Below are 19,218 nucleotides of genomic sequence, written 5' to 3'. Positions count from 1 at the left end.
GACAAAGCTTTTGCAGCTATCACAGGACACCTCCTTCTGTCCCTGCCCGGTGTATATACCCAACCTGTAACAGGTGCCCTCAGGCTCCCTCAGACACCCACCCGGCTGCCTGTGCCTCCCTCCCACTGGCCGGAGTTCCCCCAGACGTGTCCACAAGAGCAAATCCCCCTCCTCCAAATGGCAGTGCTCACCTACATGGAAACAGCTCTCTCCTCCCCCTACCTCTTGGCCCACGTTCTCCCCTCTCTAAGCTGAACATGCCCAAATCCTTTAAACAAGTGGTTCTAATCTCTTTTTGAGTCAAGGACCCCTTTGAATATCTGATAAAATAACTATGGCAGGGCTTCCCTGGTGGCGCAGTGGTTGAGAGTCCGCCTGTCGATGCAGGGGACACGGGTTCGTGCCCCGGTCCGGGAAGATCCCACATGCCGCGGAGCGGCTGGGCCCGTGAGCCATGGCCGCTGAGCTTGCGCGTCCGGAGCCTGTGCTCTATAACAGGAGAGGCCGCAACAGTGAGAGGCCTGTGTACCAAAAAAAAAAAAAAAACTATGGCAAAAAACCACAAAAAACTATGGCCATCCTCCCTAGAAAAGCACATGCACATACACAATGCTCATACAGTTTGTGGGGAGGGGTGTTCACAGACCCCTGCACTGCATACAGGGACTTCATTTTAAGAAAACTTCCTTCAAATCATCCTCAGGAAACATGTGTCCAGACCCCTCCTGCTCTGCTCTCCCTTCTAAATTGGATGAACTCTGACACCCAGAACCAAATACAACATTCTAGATGCAGAGTGAAGCACACCCATCGCCTCTATTATAGCTATTTTCATACTTCGACTGAGGTCTTCAAAGTTTTAGCCAGCCTTCGAGACAACCACACCACCTGAGCGGACTCACGTGGAACTCACCATCAACTCAAAATCCCCAAGTCTTTCACATACTCGGGAAGATGTGCCCCACTTCCCACCCCTTTACCTCGGGGAGAGCCAGGAGGCCACACCCTCTGAGTCACCCAGCATCATCCAGGCTCTCGGTCCTCCCTGCTCTGTTCATCCCCAAATCGGAGCCAGTCCTTCGCTCCCCCCTACACTCTCAAATCCTCTGTGGCCTCACTGAAGTCCTTGAAATCAGCGGGCACCAGCTGTCCAGCCAGAATATTCCCTTCACCTTCATGCCTTAACTGACCCTAGGCTGGTCCCTCAGGACAGCACTCCGCACACCACGCACAGCCAGTCTGCTCCTCTCGCCTCCCACAAAAGCAGAACACAAGGGGAGACGGGCGACTGGTGTCCTTGTGGCCCCCCCAGCACGTGGCTCTCTCTGAGCGCTTGAAGGCGAGACCATTCCAGCCACCTGCCTCCCCTCCCCACCCTCACCAGCCTCCAGGTGTTTCCGGTCATTGATCGGGGGCTTCAGCTCTAAGCCCAGCTGCTTCTTCCAGCCACCTCCTGTCACCACCACCATCCACACGGATAGCCCCCAGCACCCTGGACTCAGCCCCTTGACCTCCGCCAGTCCAATGCCTTCTTCCCCATGCCCTTCAGTGACTTCCCTTCCTTCCCTGAATGGCCCATACCCTTCCCACAGGCTATCACTGTTCCCAACCCCATGGGAATACCCTGCCCCTCAGCCTGATGCGTCCTGCCATCCGCTTCCCATGCCCACATCCAAGCAACCGGGCAACATCACAAAATTGGGTGGACATGTTTCACTTTAAAGGCATGTTCTCGGACCTCAAACTGTCACTCTGCAATGGCCCACAAAGCCTGGGTTTCTCTGGGAGGCTTACCACCTGCTCCCAATTTCACACCTTTTTCTTCTTCTCAAACTTCCCACACCCAGTCCTCCACCCTTTTTTTTCAATTAATTAATTAATTTGTTTATTTATTTATTTATTTTTGGCTGCGTTGGGTCTTCGTTGCTGCGCGCGGGCTTTCTCTAGTTGTGGCGAGCAGGGGCTACTCATTGCAGTGGCTTCTCTTGTTGCAGAGCACGGGCTCTAGGCGCGCGGGCTTCAGTAGTTGTGGCGTGGGCTCTAGAGTGCAGGCTCAGTAGCTGTGGCGCACGGGCTTAGTTGTTCCGTGGCAGGTGGGATCTTCCCAGACCAGGGTTCGAACCCACATCCCCTGCATTGGCAGGCGGATTCTTAGCCACTGCGCCACCAGGGAAGCCCCTCCACCCTTTCTGTGAGCTGATGACCTTGTCTCAAACATCATGGAGAAAACAGGAGGCTTGGACTGGAACTCATGCATCTTCAACCCCACCCAGACCTGCCTCTTTCAGCTCCCACTGTGGCCTCCTTCCCTCCTTTCCAGGAGAGGGTGCCTCCCTCTCCCCACTCCAAGGGACAGTTCTTCCCCTGATGCCCTGAGCCCCATGCCTGTCATCTTCTCAAGGCCTGGGCTCCTCCGTCACCTCGCTTCTCTTGGGCAGCATTCCTGCCAGCATCCGTGCATGCTGGAGTTTCCTATCTTAAATACCTTCCCCCTTTACCCACAGCCTCTCATGCTGTCTCATTCCTCTCCTCCCTAAACAGTCAACTTCTTGAACAAGTGGTCCACGCATCCCCTATGCAACCCCTGTTCCAGCCTCCCATTCAACTTCCAGCCCACCTGGTGTCCGGCCCCACCTCGTCGCTGACTGGTTTGAGGTCAGGGCCACCAGCGGCCACCATGGCACCCAGTCCCAGGCCACTTCTCAGCAGCGCTTGACACTGATGCCCAAGCCCTCCTCCTGGAGATACGGCCCCAGTTCCTCCTCCCTCCCCGGGCGTTCCTCCTCTGTCTTCCTTGCTGGCTCCTCCTCTTCTACTGGCTCCTCGACAGTGGGTGTTCCTGAGCCCTCTCCCCCTCTGCCTACCCTCCCGATCCATCGTGACCTCACGCAATCTACCTCCAGTGTGACCTCCGCTGAGCCCAAGCTGCGTACAATCCACTGCCTTCTGCCCAGCTCCACTCACAACCTCTGGCTCAACATGATGCAGTTACTTGACCTTGCCTCACCCACTCCACACCTAACCTGCTCCTCCTGTAGGCCTCCCTACACCTACTGTTTGCTTAACCCCCAAACCAAATGGGTCCTCTTTATGTTCTCCCTCTCCCTTAACCTTAGCCCATATCCAATCCCTCTGAAAGTTCTCCAAACCATCTGTGGAATCCGCCCACTTCACTCCCTCCCCTCTGCAACCTTAGGCTCAGCCAGCATCCTCTTTGAACTGGAACCCAGGAATCCGATCACTTCTTCTGGCTCAGGGCTCATCCTCTTCATTCCATTCTCCACAGAGCACCAGAAAAGTCTTCTTAAAAATTAGGAAGGGCCGTGTCGCAGGTCTATTAAAACCCTTCAGTCTTGGACTTCCCTGGCGGTAAGGTGGTTGTGATTCTGTGCTTCCAATACAGGGGGTGCAGATTCGATCCCTGATCAGGGAACTAAGATCCCACACACCATGCAGCGCGGCCAAAAATAAATTTTTAAAAAAACCTTCAGTCTTATCCAATCTCACGACATCTCAAATAAAAACCATAGTCCAGGGCTTCCCTGGTGGCGCAGTGGTTGAGAGTCCGCCTGCCGATGCAGGGGATGCGGGTTCGTGCCCCGGTCCGGGAAGATCCCACATGCCGCGGGGGGGTGGGCCCGTGAGCCATGGCCGCTGAGCCTGCGCGTCGGGAGCCTGTGCTCCGCAACAGGAGAGGCCACAACAGTGAGAGGCCCGCGTACAGCAAAAACAAACAAACAAACAAAAAAACACCATAGTCCATGCCACAGCCTATGAGGTCCTGTCCACCTTCATTCCTTCCTACTTCTCTCCAACCTCAGACTGGGCACCCTCCCCTCACTGCTGCCAGCCAGCCCCACAGGTCTGATTTCAATTTCTCAAACATTCTGGGCAGCTCCTTCCCACGCTGGGTCTTTACACCTGCTCCTCCACCTAGAATGGTCTGCTCCTGTTCTTCACGTGATGTAGCAGCTTAAATGTCACCTCTTCAGAGGCAGCTCATAAACATACATTCTAAAGTCAGTCTCAGCCCTTGCTTCTCTCTCATGGCACTGAGCATGACTTGCAGTTACTTTATTTGTGGATGCTTTTAAGAGGTTTCGTTGTTGTTGTTGGGGGGAGGCGAGGGCTGGGAGTGGGCAGAGACAGGCGGAATCTGTCTCCCTCACTAGAATGTAAATTCCATGGGAATAAGAGGAACCATGTCTGATTTAAATCATTAAATGTTAAAATGATACTATTTTGGATGTATTTGTTTAAAATACATTAAAATTTATTTCACCTGTTTCTTTTGCTTTTTTTAAAATGGACAATAGAACATGCAAAATTACATATGTGGCCTTCATATTTCTATTGGACTGTGCTGGTCTGGTTCGCAAGGATTGGGGGGAAGCAGATTATGATATTATGTTGATATAACATTGTATTATAGGGACTTCCCTGGTGGTCCAGTAGTTAAGACTCTGTGCTTCCAATGCAGGGGGCGCAGGTGCGATTCCCTGGTCAGGGAACTAAGATCCCGCATGCCACAAAACAAAACAAAACAAAACATGCCACAAACAAACAAAAAAACCCATTATCTTATAATCAAATGTTTTATGTGATAAACAATATAGAGGGGCATGGGCCAAGTATTCAGGTACACAGAAGACGGGTAGGTCAGGCTAGGTTAGAGCAGGCTGCAAACACCAAACTAAAGAAGATGAAGTCATGAATCATTGCTACTTAGCTGGGCGCCCTGTGAATTGACCCACAGTCTAGATATTCTTGTCTGCGTAAGACTCAGTGCTCCCATGCCCTCCCTTCCCCTTCTCATACTTAGAGAATCAGACTCATCAAAAGAAATGAGGTTTTGTTACGGTCTGGTTTTTCTTACCATCTCAGCTTTGGGCCACTCCAAGACACAGAGTGAGGTCAAGGAGACAGTGCTGTGCAGAAGCACTCAGTCCATCTTCCATGGGACACACCCTACATCAGATGGTGGGGGAGAGGGCACAGATAAGCCATCCCCACCCTGCCTCTGCCCTCAGGTGTCGAGCTGACCCTGCGGGTCACCACATTAATGTTCATTCCCTCCAAGAGATTATCTGCTCCCCTGGAGCAAGGAAATCCACTTCTCACAGAGGTTAATAAACTTACAGATCTCATTACTCAAAGAGGTCATGCTGGCAAGAACTTTAATGCATTTTTTAGAAAAGGTCTGGAAGAATTATTAACAACAGAACAGTGACTGGCTACTCAGAGAAGCGAAAGCAAAAAGGGGACTGATGGGGATGAAGCAGGCTCTCCCCTCCTCCTACGCAGCATCCCCGACAGCTGCGGAGAGCAAAGCACCTGGAATCCAACCAGGGTGGCCGTCTCTGACTGCCCATCATCTGGGTCTGGGACTGCTTGCCTCTGCTCCTGCCCCCAGGTCGCTTGGATGTTGGCAAGTAGTCTAGCTGTGGCAACTGGCACCTTTGCAAACTCACATTCCTGAATCTCCAACCAGTCCCTCAGGTTGCTCACAAATCTGTATTTGCCCCAGCTAACTCCCTGCCCCACCCCCAACAACCAGCTGTACCAAACCATTTCCTCTGTTCCCAAACTACCGCCTGGTTCTCAGATCAATTCCTTAGCTCACACTGAGAAGGAAAAGCCAGTTGGGACTTCCCTGGTGGCACAGTGGTTAAGAATCCGCCTGCCAAGGCAGGGGACATGGGTTTGAGCCCTGGTCCGGGAAGATACCACATGCCGTGGAGCAACTAAGCCCGTGCGCCACAGCTACTGAGCCCATGTGCCGCAACTACTGAAGCCCGCACGCTCTAGGGCCTGTGTGCAGCAACTACTGAGCCCACATGCCACCACTACTGAAGCCCGCGTGCCTAGAGCCCGTGCTCCGCAACAAGAGAAGCCACCGCAATGAGAAGCCCGTGCACTGCAACGAAGAGTAGCCCCTATTCGCCGCAACTAGAGAAAGCCCACACGCAGCAACGAAGACCCAGCACAGCCCAAAATAAATTAAAAAAAAAAAAAAAAAAAAAAGCCAGTCGACCCAGCTCCCTCATTCCCCTTTCCACCACAGCCTCAAAATGCCTCCATACCTGTACCTTGCCTGGTCTCTAAGGATGACCCTCCCAGCCGAAAGCTCTTGTTCTAGTTCCCGCCTGCCTCCAACCTCACTGCCTCTCATCTTTCTCTAATGCCTTCAACCTCCTCCTTTCCCTTCCCCCTCAGACTTGCAACATGCTCAATTATGAAATAAAAATCAGCCTTCCTTCTACCCTGACTCATCCTCAAACTCACCTTCACCTTCAGCCAGACTTCTCTATTCCCCTACCACATGCTCACTCCTTAAATCACTGCAGATGGATTTCTGCCTTCACACTTGGCGGAAGCTGCTCTTAAAATCCATCAGTGCCCTAACACTCCCACCCGCACAGTGTATTTAGCAGCATGCACCTTGGGTCCCCACCCAGCTTTCTGAGGTCTTCACTCCTGTTGAGTACACCTCCCTTTTCAGCCTCCTCTTCCCTGGCTTCCGCGACACCTCTCTCCTCCAGCCTTCCTCCAATGTCATCACCTCTAAGACTCACCCACTGGCTTCTTTTCCTTCTCTTCAACTGTCATCCTTTCCCAGAGTTCCATCTTCACCTTCTTGACCCACTCTCTCCTTGGCTGATCAAATCCATCTCAGAGGTGATGGCTCTCAAATCTGTACCTCTGATTCTATCCTGATTGCTGTACCTCTGATTCTATCCTAATTGCTAAGTGCATTGCTAAGTGCTAGGGCTGAATTTCTACTGACAGAGGCCACTCCATATGACACACCACAAGTGGAAATTTACCATAATCACCCCAGACTAAACCCTCATCAATTCCCTCCCCAAAACTGCACCTCCTCTTGTGTTCCCAACCTTGGTTAATGGCACCACCATCCACTCAGCCATACCGTCTAGAAATATCCGAACTGCTGGCAGCTCTGCCTCTCCCTTTCTCTCATTCCAACAATCAAGAGCCGTGTGTCCACCTCCCACCTGACTCTCAGGGCGTCTCTGGCCTCCAGAAAGTGCATCTCAAGAACATGGATTCTGCTTCTCAAACAGGCTTGAACTTGGTTTCCAACTCTGCCACTTCCTGGCTAGGAGCTTGAACAGATTACTGATTTTTCAAGTCCAGTGTCTCCAACTATGAAAGTGAGGGTTGTTGTGAGAATTAAATGAGATATTATATAGACACACTCTGCATGGTAACTCCAACCCACTAAGTTCTCATTAAATAATAGTTTAATTTGTGTCCTAACTTAGCGACTCTATAGGAAAGACGTTCAAGCTTTCTACCTCTCACCTCCAGCAAGGTGTCTTACATATATTTTTCTATTTTATTGTATTATGTTCATTCCTAGAAGCCGTCTCCGATCTGGAACAGAACAGGGCAAGGTTTACGTTACATAAGTCTGTGCCATATCTTCTTTCTGCTCTCAACATTTCTTGCCTGACTGTGGCTAGTTCCTATGAGGTCTCTTTCCTCTAATCTCTTAACTTTCTATGCAACCCTTCATTACCACCTCTGGAATAATTTTCCTAACGCAAGTAACATTCTTCTCTTCAGAACTGAAAGTGTTCCCTCATTATGTATAGACTGAAGTCCGATTCCATGGGATACAGCATGTTTCTGCCTCCTACCCCAAGTCACCTCTTCCTCTCTGAGCCCACTGCCTGCCACTGCCCTGGGGGTCCGGCCTCATTCTCTGGTTCCAAGACTAACTGCTCCCCCCACCTCCAGCCTCACCCATGGCTGGCTCCCTGCCACCCACAGGATGAAGTCCCAACCACTTGGCACAAAGGCCTTTCCTTCATGTCTATACCTTCCTGACCCCTTCTCCACACTCACCATGTACTTCACATTCTTTCTCACCTCCCTGCCCACCACTAACAGCTAACGCACATCACAATGTGTATTTCATTTAATCCTCACAACCACACTATGACGTTGGTACTATTATCATTCCCATTTCACAGATGAGGAAACTGAAGGTCAAAGAAGGTCAGTATCTTGCTCCAAGTCATACAGCCAGCGAATGGCCAAGCCAGGCCTGAGTACAAGGTTTCTGTTCTTGACCTCCATACTCCACTGCCTCCTATGGGAAGCTCTCTCCATCTAAATGCTTCGCCTTGTCCTGCCTTTCTGTCTGCCTGGGAAACTCCTACTCGTCCTTCAAGACTCAGTTCCAAGGTCATCTCCTTCAAGAAGCCTTCTCTAACTTCTTGCAGAGTTAAGCATTTCATCCTTGTTCATATTTCAATACAAGGGCTAATCTCACTGCCCTAATTAGCTGCCCACCATCCATCTGCCTCAGGAGGGCAGGGACCCTGTTCTAACAACCTCTGTCCTCCTGGAGCCTGGCCCAGAGAGGGTGCTCAAGAGCTAGGGGATGGCCATTGGTCAAAGAGTCAAGAAAGCTACAGAATGGGCTTCTCTGGTGGCACAGTGGTTAAGAATCCGCCTGCAAATGCAGGGGACACAGGTTCGAGCCCTGGTCGGGAAGATCCCACACGCTGCAGAGCAACTAAGCCTGTGTGCCACAACTACTGAGCCTGTGCTCTAGAGCCAGCAAGCCACAACTACTGAAGCCTGTGTGCCTAGAGCCCGTGCTCGGCAACAAGAGAAGCCACTGCAATGAGAAGCTCATGCACTGCAACGAAGAGTAGCCCCCACTCGCTGCAACTATAGAAAGCCCGCTCACAGCTACAAAGACCCAATGCAGCCAAAAATAAAATTAATTAATTAAAAAAAATTTTTTTAATTATAAAAAAGAAAGCTACAGGAGCTGATGAACAGATGAAGGGTGATGAGAAAGGAGTTCCGATCCATATAAGTGGGTGGGAATCAGAGATATGAGCCTCTGAAACCAACTACTGTCTAGTCCACATGGCCCCTGGTCCCATATCCCTCCCACGTTAGTCCACTAGGTAATGTTTGGTTGATGTCCACCTCCCCACTAGACTGCAAGCATCATGGGACCATGAATGGTCATCATTGTGTTTGTTCCCAGCACCTACAACAGTGCCTGACACAAGGTAGACGGCCACGATTCCTTGAAAGAATAAGAGAATGAATATACAATGAAGGGTTCCGTAACCAGCAACACAAATCCCTAGTCTGATGCCCACAACGGGGAGAGCTCCTTGGGTTTTTTGTCGACACTTGCACCTCCCCATGAAAGCAACTGGTTGGTAGACTGGCTTTCTTGTTGGGATGGGTGGGTCAGCTTCCTAACCTTCCATGTCCACGGACTGGTAACATTCCTCCACCCGCACGACTGGAGAGGCTTTAGTGATACGAACGAGAGCTTCAGAAGGCAAACCGCATATTCTCCGGGTCACCCAGTGACAGGGAACCAACCTTGGCAGTACTCAGGACTGGCCAGCAGCTGAGGACTCAGGGGAGCACCCAAGAGGATTAAAGATGAAGAATGGACCATTCCCAACCATGTACTCCATAAGGTACCTCAGGAGTACCTTGAGGAGTACACCTGCCAACCTCCTACCCAAAACGGAAATGATCATGATGATCACGGTGAATTTGGCCACCACTGATGAAATATTTACGTGTGAGACGTTGTGCTAAGCGCTTTACACACGTTTTTCTCATTAATCGTCTCAGTCCTTTAACAGCTGAAGACAGTGAAGCTTAGAGAGATAAAATGACTTGTCCAAGCTCACACAGCCAACCAGGGGGGCTGGGGTCTGTACTGAGCCCCCCTGAGTCCCCCTGACAGGTGGCCTTCCATGACAATGGACTCATCTTGCTGAGACAGCCAGTTTTTTTGTTTTCTTGTTTTTTTGCGGTACGCGGGCCTCTCACTGCCGTGGCCTCTCCCGTTGTGCAGCACAGGCTCCGGACGCGCAGGCTCAGCGGCCGTGGCTCACGGGCCCAGCCGCTCTGCGGCATGTGGGATCCTCCCGGACCGGGGCACGAACCCGTGTCCCCTGCAGTGGCAGGCGGACTCTCAACCACTGCGCCACCAGGGAAGCCTGAGACAGCCAGTTTCATCTTCGGTCCGCTCGGAGGGGTTAGAGAGCTCATCCTCAGGCCCATGACCTGAAATCAGCCTTGACGCCGCCTCCACCAAGACCTCCTTTTCCTGCCCTTTGGAGCCTCCCGAAACAGGCTCCATTCCTCTTCCCCAGGAGGACCTTTTCTCCATCACCCCACGCCCCCCCAGGACAAACAACTCTCCTGTTCTCCATTTATCTCAACAACCCCAGTTAAAAATTTTCCCAATTAAAAATCCCAAAAGGGATCCAATGCCTGGGCAGCAGGGTCTACAATATTCCTCATTAATTGGATCCCTGTGGACAACCCCTACCCCAAAACCCACAGACAAGATTTCCCCCAGAGCACAAAGGGAGGAAGGAGGACAAAGGGCTGGCTGGGCAGGTCTGCCCCTCACTGGTGATCTGGACCAAGATCTCCCCAGGACAAGGCAACAAAAAAGGGACCGTCAGAGCCCCCCTGGTAGCTGGGTCTCAGCCTCAACTCGGCTGGGAGGCACCTGGGTACCAAAGGGTCTCTTACTGCACAGCTCTCAAGCTAACTGCTTTGGCTGGTGGCGATGCCTTATCCTAAGCTTTTCTGCATGGGGTGAGGGGGCGCCACGGTCCCCAATTCCTCAGAAGAAGAAGACGAAGAAGACAATCAACCAGGCTTGTGAATAAAACTGTTTAAAAAGAAAAAAAAATCTCTAGTCGTTGACAAATGTCTAAATGTGTTCCCCACACGTGTATTTTTATTCTAACAAGCTAATTTGAAATATAATTTAAATAAATTCTACCAGAATGATACCATATGACTAACAGCACCCGGCGGCAGAACTTCTGGAGGCTTCATCGTACATTCAGCAGAGGTTTCCAACCTGACACTGTTCCCACACAACGCACACCCGCTATAGGACACCGGCTCCTGCTGCCAGCGCGTGCCTCCAAGCCTATAAATACGACTTGGGGGCAGCCTGCGTGAGCAATACCTGGAAGTGCAGACACAGAACACACGGGGCTTGGGGACCAGCATCTCCAAACACATGCCAATTTAGAAAGAAGCTCTTTGCCTCAATTCCTCTAGAGGCTGCTTTTTGCTTAATGTATCTTCATGCTAGAAAAAAACCAAAGTCTAACCCTCAAGACCACAAGGTCAGGACCTGTTACACCTGAGAGTTCAAATACTCTGAAAAATGCTTTTTCTCCATTGTAAATCTGTTTGGGGGCTGCTGTTCACTTTCGTCTGACAAAGGTGAAGGAAGTTTTTCTTTTCAAAGGGAAAAGGAGCTCCCAGCCCCACTCCATATGCCAAAAGGAAGTCTTTCTCCAAAGGTTTTAGACGCCAATGCTGGCTGAGTAACATGTCACAGGATTTACCCAGGTGTTTTTCTTTAATTGCCTGACAACTGAAGCAGGGACTGTACCCGTCCCTCCTGTATGTATGTCCCTGCCAATCCCCTCGCCAAGGGAAGCCTCTCTGCAGGAGGGGCCTGATGCCCACCAGACAAAGGGCTTTGCAGCAGAAGGGGTGCTCAGGGGTGGGCACGGGTGCTTTCTGCTTGTAGAGCGCCTTCTCCTCCAGGTCTTAAAGCAGAATTACTCTGCCCTGATATTTCCAAACAAGCAGAAACAGTTTGAGCAGCTGGGTCCTGGTCCACCAACACCCTTAGCAACAACGACAAATCCTTGGTGTTCTTACCAAGATTCACTAAGGAGCAGTGACTCACTCAAAATTACACAGTCACTGCAAATTACCCAACGTTAATTGTGATCCTGGTTTCCTCTACCATTTCTTTCCTTCAGCAATTCATTTAAAGCAAACAACTGCTTTAAAAGATTATCAAAATGTCGTTTTTATTTTTTAAATTATACCCTGCCTTGTTCTAGAAAGGACTTAAGCAGGTTTGCAAGGATGTATAAAATTCAGCAAAATGACAAATCAGAAGTAGTTTTGGATTTAAATGATGATGTATATTTATAGTGATTGGTGTGGAAAGATGTCCATTCAAGGTATTTTAAGTTGAAAAACTTATGTTACAAGACAGATGTATGATATGATTCCATTTGGATAAAAATATACTTGTTTTATGTAGACATAGATCTAGACACGGAGACATATATATTCCAATACATGGAAAAGTCTGCAAAGACAGACATACGATTGCTGATGGAGGTTATCCCTGCAATGTGGGATGACAAGTAATTTTCACTTCCTCCTTTATGCTGTTATTTTTTAGTAGGAACATGTAACATTTTTATAATTAGAAAAAAGCAAAGCTATTTACATTTTGTTAAAAAAAAAAGCGGTAGATGAAAAAGGGTGAAGGTAAAACAAGGGCAGGGCCATACAACTGAATGAGGAATAAAGGTAAAGGATGAGGTCTGATAAATTTGCTAAGGGGGACCGCACATCTGTCTCTTAAGTTCCCCAGAAGCCATTACAGAAAAGAAACCTAGTAATTTACACAAATCATTGAGTCCAGCGGACAAAAACAAACCACCTGCTCTGCTCTGGGTCCTCCTTCAGGGGACTGTGCACAGGCAGCAAACGTGCCCTCAATTCCATTCTAAAACCTTCAAGGCCAGTTGTTTCAGGACTGTTTCCAACAAGAATGATGGCATCTTCCCAAAGTGAAAGTCAACCCAAAGTGAGTATTCATTTATTCCTATTCACTCATTCGTTCAGTACATATTTACTTAGTGTCTACCCCATGCCAAGTACTGTGTATTTTTCCATCTCTGACACTCAGGGTGACGCTAAGGGCTTCTAAATGATGAGGGTGATCCTACATGCTAATGGTCTCCCTAAGCATCTCCCCATAGTGTACTGGGGCATCTTTCCTAAGTTCCCCAGATAGTTCCTCTGACACCCTATGGATTACAATAGTTTGTTGAAACTCACACATAAAGCTGGTACTTGTATATGTGGCTTATCTCCTCTTCCTCAAAACTCCACAAGGGCAGGAACTAACTAGTAGGTTTGCTCATCCCGGATCCCTAGTAGACTCTCCAACTGCCTTACAGATGAAGAGACTGAGTGAACCTCAGAAAGCTTAAAAAACCCACAACAGGGGACTTCCCTGGTGGTCCAGGGGTTAGGACTCTGCATTCCACTGCCGTGGGCCTGGTCGGGGAACTAAGATCCCAAAGCCGCGCCGCGCAGCCAAAAATAAATTAAAAAACAAAACAAAACAAAACAAAAAACCCCACAACAGGACCAAGAGAGGACAAGTTTCCTCAATATATCTGAGAGACTGCTATCTATTTTAGTCAACACAAACCCCAAAGAAAAGTCTGTAATTTGTAGGAACTATGTAATTAGGTGTGATTCAGAGGGAGTGGAAAATGAAAGGAGAAGGAATGGTCATCAGAAGAAAGCTAATCGGTATAGATTACCAAAAGAAGGCCCACGGTGTTAGATAACCAAGATGGTTACATCGCAACGTAATCTTGGCTGAACAAAACAAATGAGTGTAAACTGAAGCCAAACAGAAATACAGTAGATCTTGTTTGTAAACACTGACAAAATCATCCACAAGCCACGACAGCAGACAAGCTGGCTTTTCTGTTAGCCCTCTGCAGGAGGGTAAAAAGGTAATTTACAACCCCACTGATCGGGTGAGAGCCGACAGCCTGAAAATGAACCCAAGTCACAATAAAAGCTAAATGGCTTGCTCTAGCATTAAAAGAAAACTGCATCCAAATGTGATTTCTTTCTCTCTTGGCCCTTGCAACTCTCAATTTAGTGTGCTATATAAAAGGTAATCCACAGCTTCCAGGCCATAGTCCAAGCAAGGCTGCCCACCACATTCAAGCATTAACTCAACCAAAAAATTTATTGGGGACCTATTAGGTGCTAGACACTGTGCTAGCTGTTGGGATTCACTGGTGAAAAACAGAAGACCCTGTCCTCTAGGGATGCTACTGGGGAAGGCAGATGATAGACAAGGAGGTAGAACTCAAACGACAGCAGGTGTGCTGTGGTGAGCAATTGTGGGAACAAAGTGTGGCTACTGTCAGCATTTAACAGGGGTGGTCAGGAAAGTTCCCTGAGCAGGAGATCCTGATGTCAAAATGCCAAGGATGAGAAGGAGGAAGGTATTTGCAGAGTCAGGGCAAGAACATTCCAGGAAGAGGGAAGAGCAAGTTCAAAGACCTCCCAGGCAGGGCAAGAAAAGAAAGGAGGCCAGTGTTAGCAGAAGGCAGTGAGGGATGCCCAGAGTGACTGGGATGGCGGGGCACAAGCCAGCTGCCTGTCGGCTGGAGGGTGCTTAAGGAAAAGAGTGATGTGACCTGATTGAAAAGCCGATCACTCGGGCTCCCATGTGCAGAATGGACTGGAGGCACCCCAGAGTGGAAGCTGGGGGGACTGTTAGGAAGTTAGTCCAGGAAGGAGGCTACAGTGGCCAGGACTAGAGTAGGAGCTATGATTCTAGGGAGAGGAGAATGCACCCCAGATAATATCCCAGAAGTAGAACCCCTGGGACCCACTGACAGCCTGGATGTCAGGGGTAAGGGAGAGAAGAATCAAGGACGACTCTTGCAAATGGGTGGACGGTGGGGCCATGGACTGGGATGGGGAAGAAAGAGGGAAGGAGAGATCTGGAAGGAATATCAAGAGCTCCATGCGTGGACAAGAGCAGGAAGCCCTGAGAAAGGGCTGTGTTAGAAATACAAACATGGGAGTCACCAGCATATAGAGAGTATTTAAAGCCATGGGGGGACTTCTCTGGTGGCACAGTGGTTAAGAATCCACCTGCCAATGCAGGGGACACGGGTTCGCGCCCCAGTCCGGAAGGATCTCACGTGCCGCGGAGCGGCTGGGCCCGTGGGCCATGGCCGCTGAGCCTGCGCGTCCGGAGCCTGTGCTCCGCAACGGGAGAGGCCACAACAGTGAGAGGCCTGCGTACCGCAAAATAAATAAATAAAAATTTAAAAACTTAAAAAATTTTAAAAAGCCATGGGGGGGGGGGGGGGGGATAGGATAACATTACCTAGGAAGAGAGTGTTGACAGCAAGAAGGAAGCAGGACAAGTTCCTAAACAACCCACCCCATCACACTGAGGTCAGACAGAGGAGCAACCAGCAGCGAGACTGAAGAGGAGCTGTCAGGAAGGGAAGGGGAAACCCAGGAGAGCGTGGTGGGAAGGAGGAGGGAGTGGCCATGGCGGAGGAAGGCTGCTGAGAAGGGCAGGAAGACAATGACAAGGTCATCAATGACCGAACAGTTCTGGTGAAGAGGTGGGGACAGAAGCCAGACTGTAGACTGTGAAGGGCTAACAAATGGTAGGTGAAGGAAATGAATGGAGACAGTGGGTTTGGACATCTCTTTTGAGATGTTTTCAGGTGAAGGGGAGCAAAGAGGTGGAACAGAAGGACAGGGATGTAAAACGAGAGATGCTAAAGCTGTCCTGTCCGATATGGCGGCCACTAGCCGCTTGTGGCTATTTAAACTTGAATTAAAAACTCAGGTCCTCGGTCGCACTAGCCACATTTCAAGTGCCCCAGAGCCACATGTGGCTGGTGGCAGCGGTACTGGACCACGCAGATACAGAATGTTTCCATCAGTGTGGAAAGTTCTACTGGACAGCACTGAACTAAAACATGTTTGTGCACTGATGGGAAAGACCCTGGAGAGAGAGGAAGGTGAGAGAACAAGAAATGTTCCCTGACAAGGTGAAAGGGGATGGGATGAATGGTCCACCAGGAGGGGTGAGCCTCTGGTAGGACAACAGGTGGGAAGGAAAACACAGGAGCAGCTGCACACGGGACTGTAGGCGTGGCAGGAAGATGAGGCTTTTCCTTGGACTGTGGCTCTATTTTGTCAATGAAAAGGGACGCAAGGTGTGCATGGGGAGGAGAGAGAGGTCTGAGAAGGGGAGAAGGTATGAAGCAGCTTCCTTGGGAAGTGAGAACACAAACTTACTGGGGAAACCACACACTTAATGCAAAATACTTCTCAGAAGAGAAGCGGGAAATAGCAGTGAACATCTGAATGAGGAAAAGCATCTTAAGTGGGGAAGAGATAAACTCAGGGTTTTTTTGTTTTTTTCCCTTAAATCTTGGTCATGTCTAGACAGTAGAGCCATGACAAAGCTGTAGGATCACAGCAAGACTTTCTACTGGCTGCCCTCTCTTGGTTCATCCCCCTCCATCCTACTCAACTCTTGGAAAGGATGACATTGGTTCTATTTTCGGTTAAAATGGCTCCCTCCACCCTCCTCTGTCTGTACTGCTTACCCAGCCCTTAGCTCCATCTCAACTTACAGCCATGGTTTGTACGTTCAAATAAATTATAGAAGAGGTGGATATATTAAAATGGCAGAAGTAGGTAGGAGTTACAAACCAACCGGTACCTACAAGAAGTGAGTAATAGATATTTATCAGATGATGTTAAAATTACATGAAAGGCATATTCAGTGTTTAAACAGAATCTCCAAGCTACTCCTCCTGCTTCTCTACAAACAAAAATTATTTTCTGACATTTTCTTTAAGCTTTTATGAGTAAACGTTTTCATTTCCACAGAACTATTTGTTCTCAACCACAGAACTTAAATATTTGGTTTTGATCATGCAAGTGTGTTGGGTTGGTTTTGTGTTGGCTGGGGGGAGGGGGGAGAGAGAGTGTTAAAATTACCCAGATCCCTTTTATCTTCCATCTTGAGACCTACATCTGCAAACTCCTTCTTCCCATACTTTTTTTTTTTAAAGTATGAAATCTGAGAGCCTCAAAGCTTCCCACTGCACAAAGAGCAGCCCTTTCATCGCTGACCAAGAGGTCACTGGCAATGTTACAGAAAAACTGCTTCCCAGCCAGGGTGCCTCTGGTAGAATCACTCACACCTTCTGCATGTGTGAAGTCTGGATCCGCACCAATGTCTTAAGCAAATCTCCTGGCCCCTCTCTGTCCCCCCTGACCTGCCCATGTTGGTCTGGAGTTCTCACACTTCCCTTCTCAAAATTCCTCTTGACCTCCCTCTGTTTCCTCCAAACACTTTACAGACCACACAGATAAAATTCACTCGGTAGAATTACTCCAGAAACTTACCTGGAGTAAAGTAAGGAGTAAGGTGCAACAAAGCCACTGACCCATGAGAGCTGGGTCAGGCCACCAGGACAATCCTTCCCCTTTCCACTCCTCACCAATCCCATACAGGAGAGCAAGCTCTCTAGACCCACCCAGCAGAAGTCTTTGGGTCTTGAGAAGCTGTTTGAAGGCCGCTAAACTTAGCAGCAGGGGACACAGAGACTCAGGAACTCTGGCTCACTTACCCACCCCCCACTCCCAAGCCCACAGGCAGGCTGTGGCTTCCCCTCTGCCGATGCGCTCAGCGTCCTTCTACAAACACTCATCAGCTGCCTGCCCAACCTGGGAGAAATCACCCCACCACTTCAGGCCTCAGTTTCCTTATCTGTACAATGGGAATAGCAACCGTTCCCTGAGTGTGCACAGCACATCATCAATATGGGCTCACATCGGGTAAGCAGATGTAAGGAGTTAATTTTGTGATTAGCACAGCGGCTGCCTGACTCACAGCGCCTACTGCTCAGAGAGACGCCAAGGAGAAATCAATTCTGCTTTTTAAATTACTTTATATACTCAGAAGCATTAGTCACTTCGACAGAGTACTTCAACTTCTCTCCTGAGCATCAACTCAGTTGTTTCAAAGACTGAAGCCTTATCTACACATCCTCAGTCATCTCAAAGCAGACTCAAAGTCCACTATTACTACACTGGGGATTATTATTATTTGGTGTGTTCCCTTTCCAGGAAAACTTCGATTTTCATTTTGTTTGTAATAAACCCAATCGTGCAGAAAGACTAACTGCTTCTTAGACTCCAAAACACAGGCCCTGGAGTTGATCGCGCCCGGAGCGAGGGGACCACGGAATGGCCGAAGCACGGAGGCCGGCCAGGGTGCCTGTCCCCGCCCGGTGCCCCCACGCCCGTGCCCGGGCTGCCTGGGAGGGGAAAGGCCACGGACGCGGAGCTGAAAGTCCGCGCCCAGGCCGGGGTGCCCCTGGCCGGTGTCCGCGCGCCGGGCCGGAGGGCGCGGAGTCAGGCGGCCTCAGGCTCTCAGGAGCCGACTGCTCGCTGGCTCCAGGGTCCCGGCGCGGGGTGTAGGGGCGCGCTCGCTCTCGGGGCTCCGAGCCCGGGAGACGCGAGCCGCGGCCCCGCAGCCCCTCTGGGGTTGCGCGCGGGGCGCGCGCGGCGCGGTCTCACTCACCCCATCTCCGGCGCTGCTCCGGCTGCCGCTCCGACGGGGCCTCTCGTGTTCGCTCTCCGCCCGCTCTGCAGCCGCTCCCCGCGCGGCACATGCGGCAGCCCGTGCGCGCCCGGCTCAGCCCCGGCGCCGCTCCATTCCGCGGGGCTGCGCGCCTGCCGCCGCCACCGCCGCCGCCGCCGCCGACACCAGGCGCGGGCGGGCGGGCGGGGTCTTGGTCGCCGGGGGCTGGGCTGCTGCGCTCGGGCGGTATCCGCCCCGCCCCGCTCCCGCCGCCCGGCTCCTTACGTAACCTCTTGGCCCCCGGGGCCGGCGCCCAGCCGAGGGGCTGGGAGCGCGGCCGTGTGTGCGGCGTCCTCTCGGCGCCGCCCCGCGGTCTCCACCCCCCTCCTGAGCACACCCCCTTACCTTTGAGATTCGGCATTGGCTCGCCCCCGCCCCACGCCCACCCGGGGGCTTGGCGCAGTGCCGCGAGCAAGCATCCAGCCTGCGGGGATATAGAGGCCCGCTCGCAGCAGGAGGGGACTTGGGGCGACCCTTAGTTTGCAGATGCTGGAACGAGGCCCCAGGAGAGGAAGTGATTTGCCCAAGGTCACACATTCAGATCTGAGCTCAAGGTCTTCAGAATCTGTGATGGGCACGGCTATGTCCCTCCTTATAGCCACCTTTCATCTTGCCGTCCACCGCCAGGTGGGTGGCTCAGGGTACCCCCACCATGAAATTCTGGAAGCCAGCAGGGCAGGGAGGATCCTACACCCGCAGCAGGTGTTCTGGGCTCTTCCCTGGGTAAAGATGGGATGGGGGCTTAATCAACTTGGCTTAGAGCAAGGGAAATGGAGATGGCAAAAGTGGAGCTTAAAGAAGGGCAGTCTTAATCTCCTTTCCACGTATCAGGTCCGGATCCCCTACTAAAGGCCGACACTGGGACTAACCTAATCTTCATCCCCCCTCTGGGCCTTTCACAGGATCATTTT

The 19,218-nt window shown here is 50.7% G+C and overlaps 1 protein-coding gene across 3 annotated transcripts in view; it reads right to left on the bottom strand.

Moving 5' to 3' along the window:
- HOMER2 (homer scaffold protein 2) overlaps positions 1 to 18,468 on the bottom strand; it is a 93,033-nt gene extending 74,565 nt beyond the window's left edge. The window contains exon 1 of one of the 3 annotated variants that reach the window (XM_027089282.1): positions 18,248 to 18,468. In XM_027089282.1, the coding sequence (XP_026945083.1) occupies positions 18,248 to 18,252 (5 nt within the window). In that variant the 5' untranslated portion in view covers positions 18,253 to 18,468. The remainder of the gene's footprint in view (positions 1 to 18,247) is intronic. The other 2 variants (XM_027089284.1, XM_027089281.1) reach the window with 2 other exon arrangements.
- Between the last annotated feature and the right edge of the window lie 750 nt (positions 18,469 to 19,218).

This window comes from Aethalodelphis obliquidens, unplaced genomic scaffold, assembly GCF_003676395.1.
Source record: "Aethalodelphis obliquidens isolate GAN/ISIS:26980383/991018 unplaced genomic scaffold, ASM367639v1 scaffold65, whole genome shotgun sequence".
Lineage (NCBI taxonomy): Eukaryota > Metazoa > Chordata > Mammalia > Artiodactyla > Delphinidae > Aethalodelphis > Aethalodelphis obliquidens.
The sequence above is the reverse complement of the archived record's forward strand: the minus strand, read 5'-3'. Positions and strand labels throughout refer to the sequence as shown.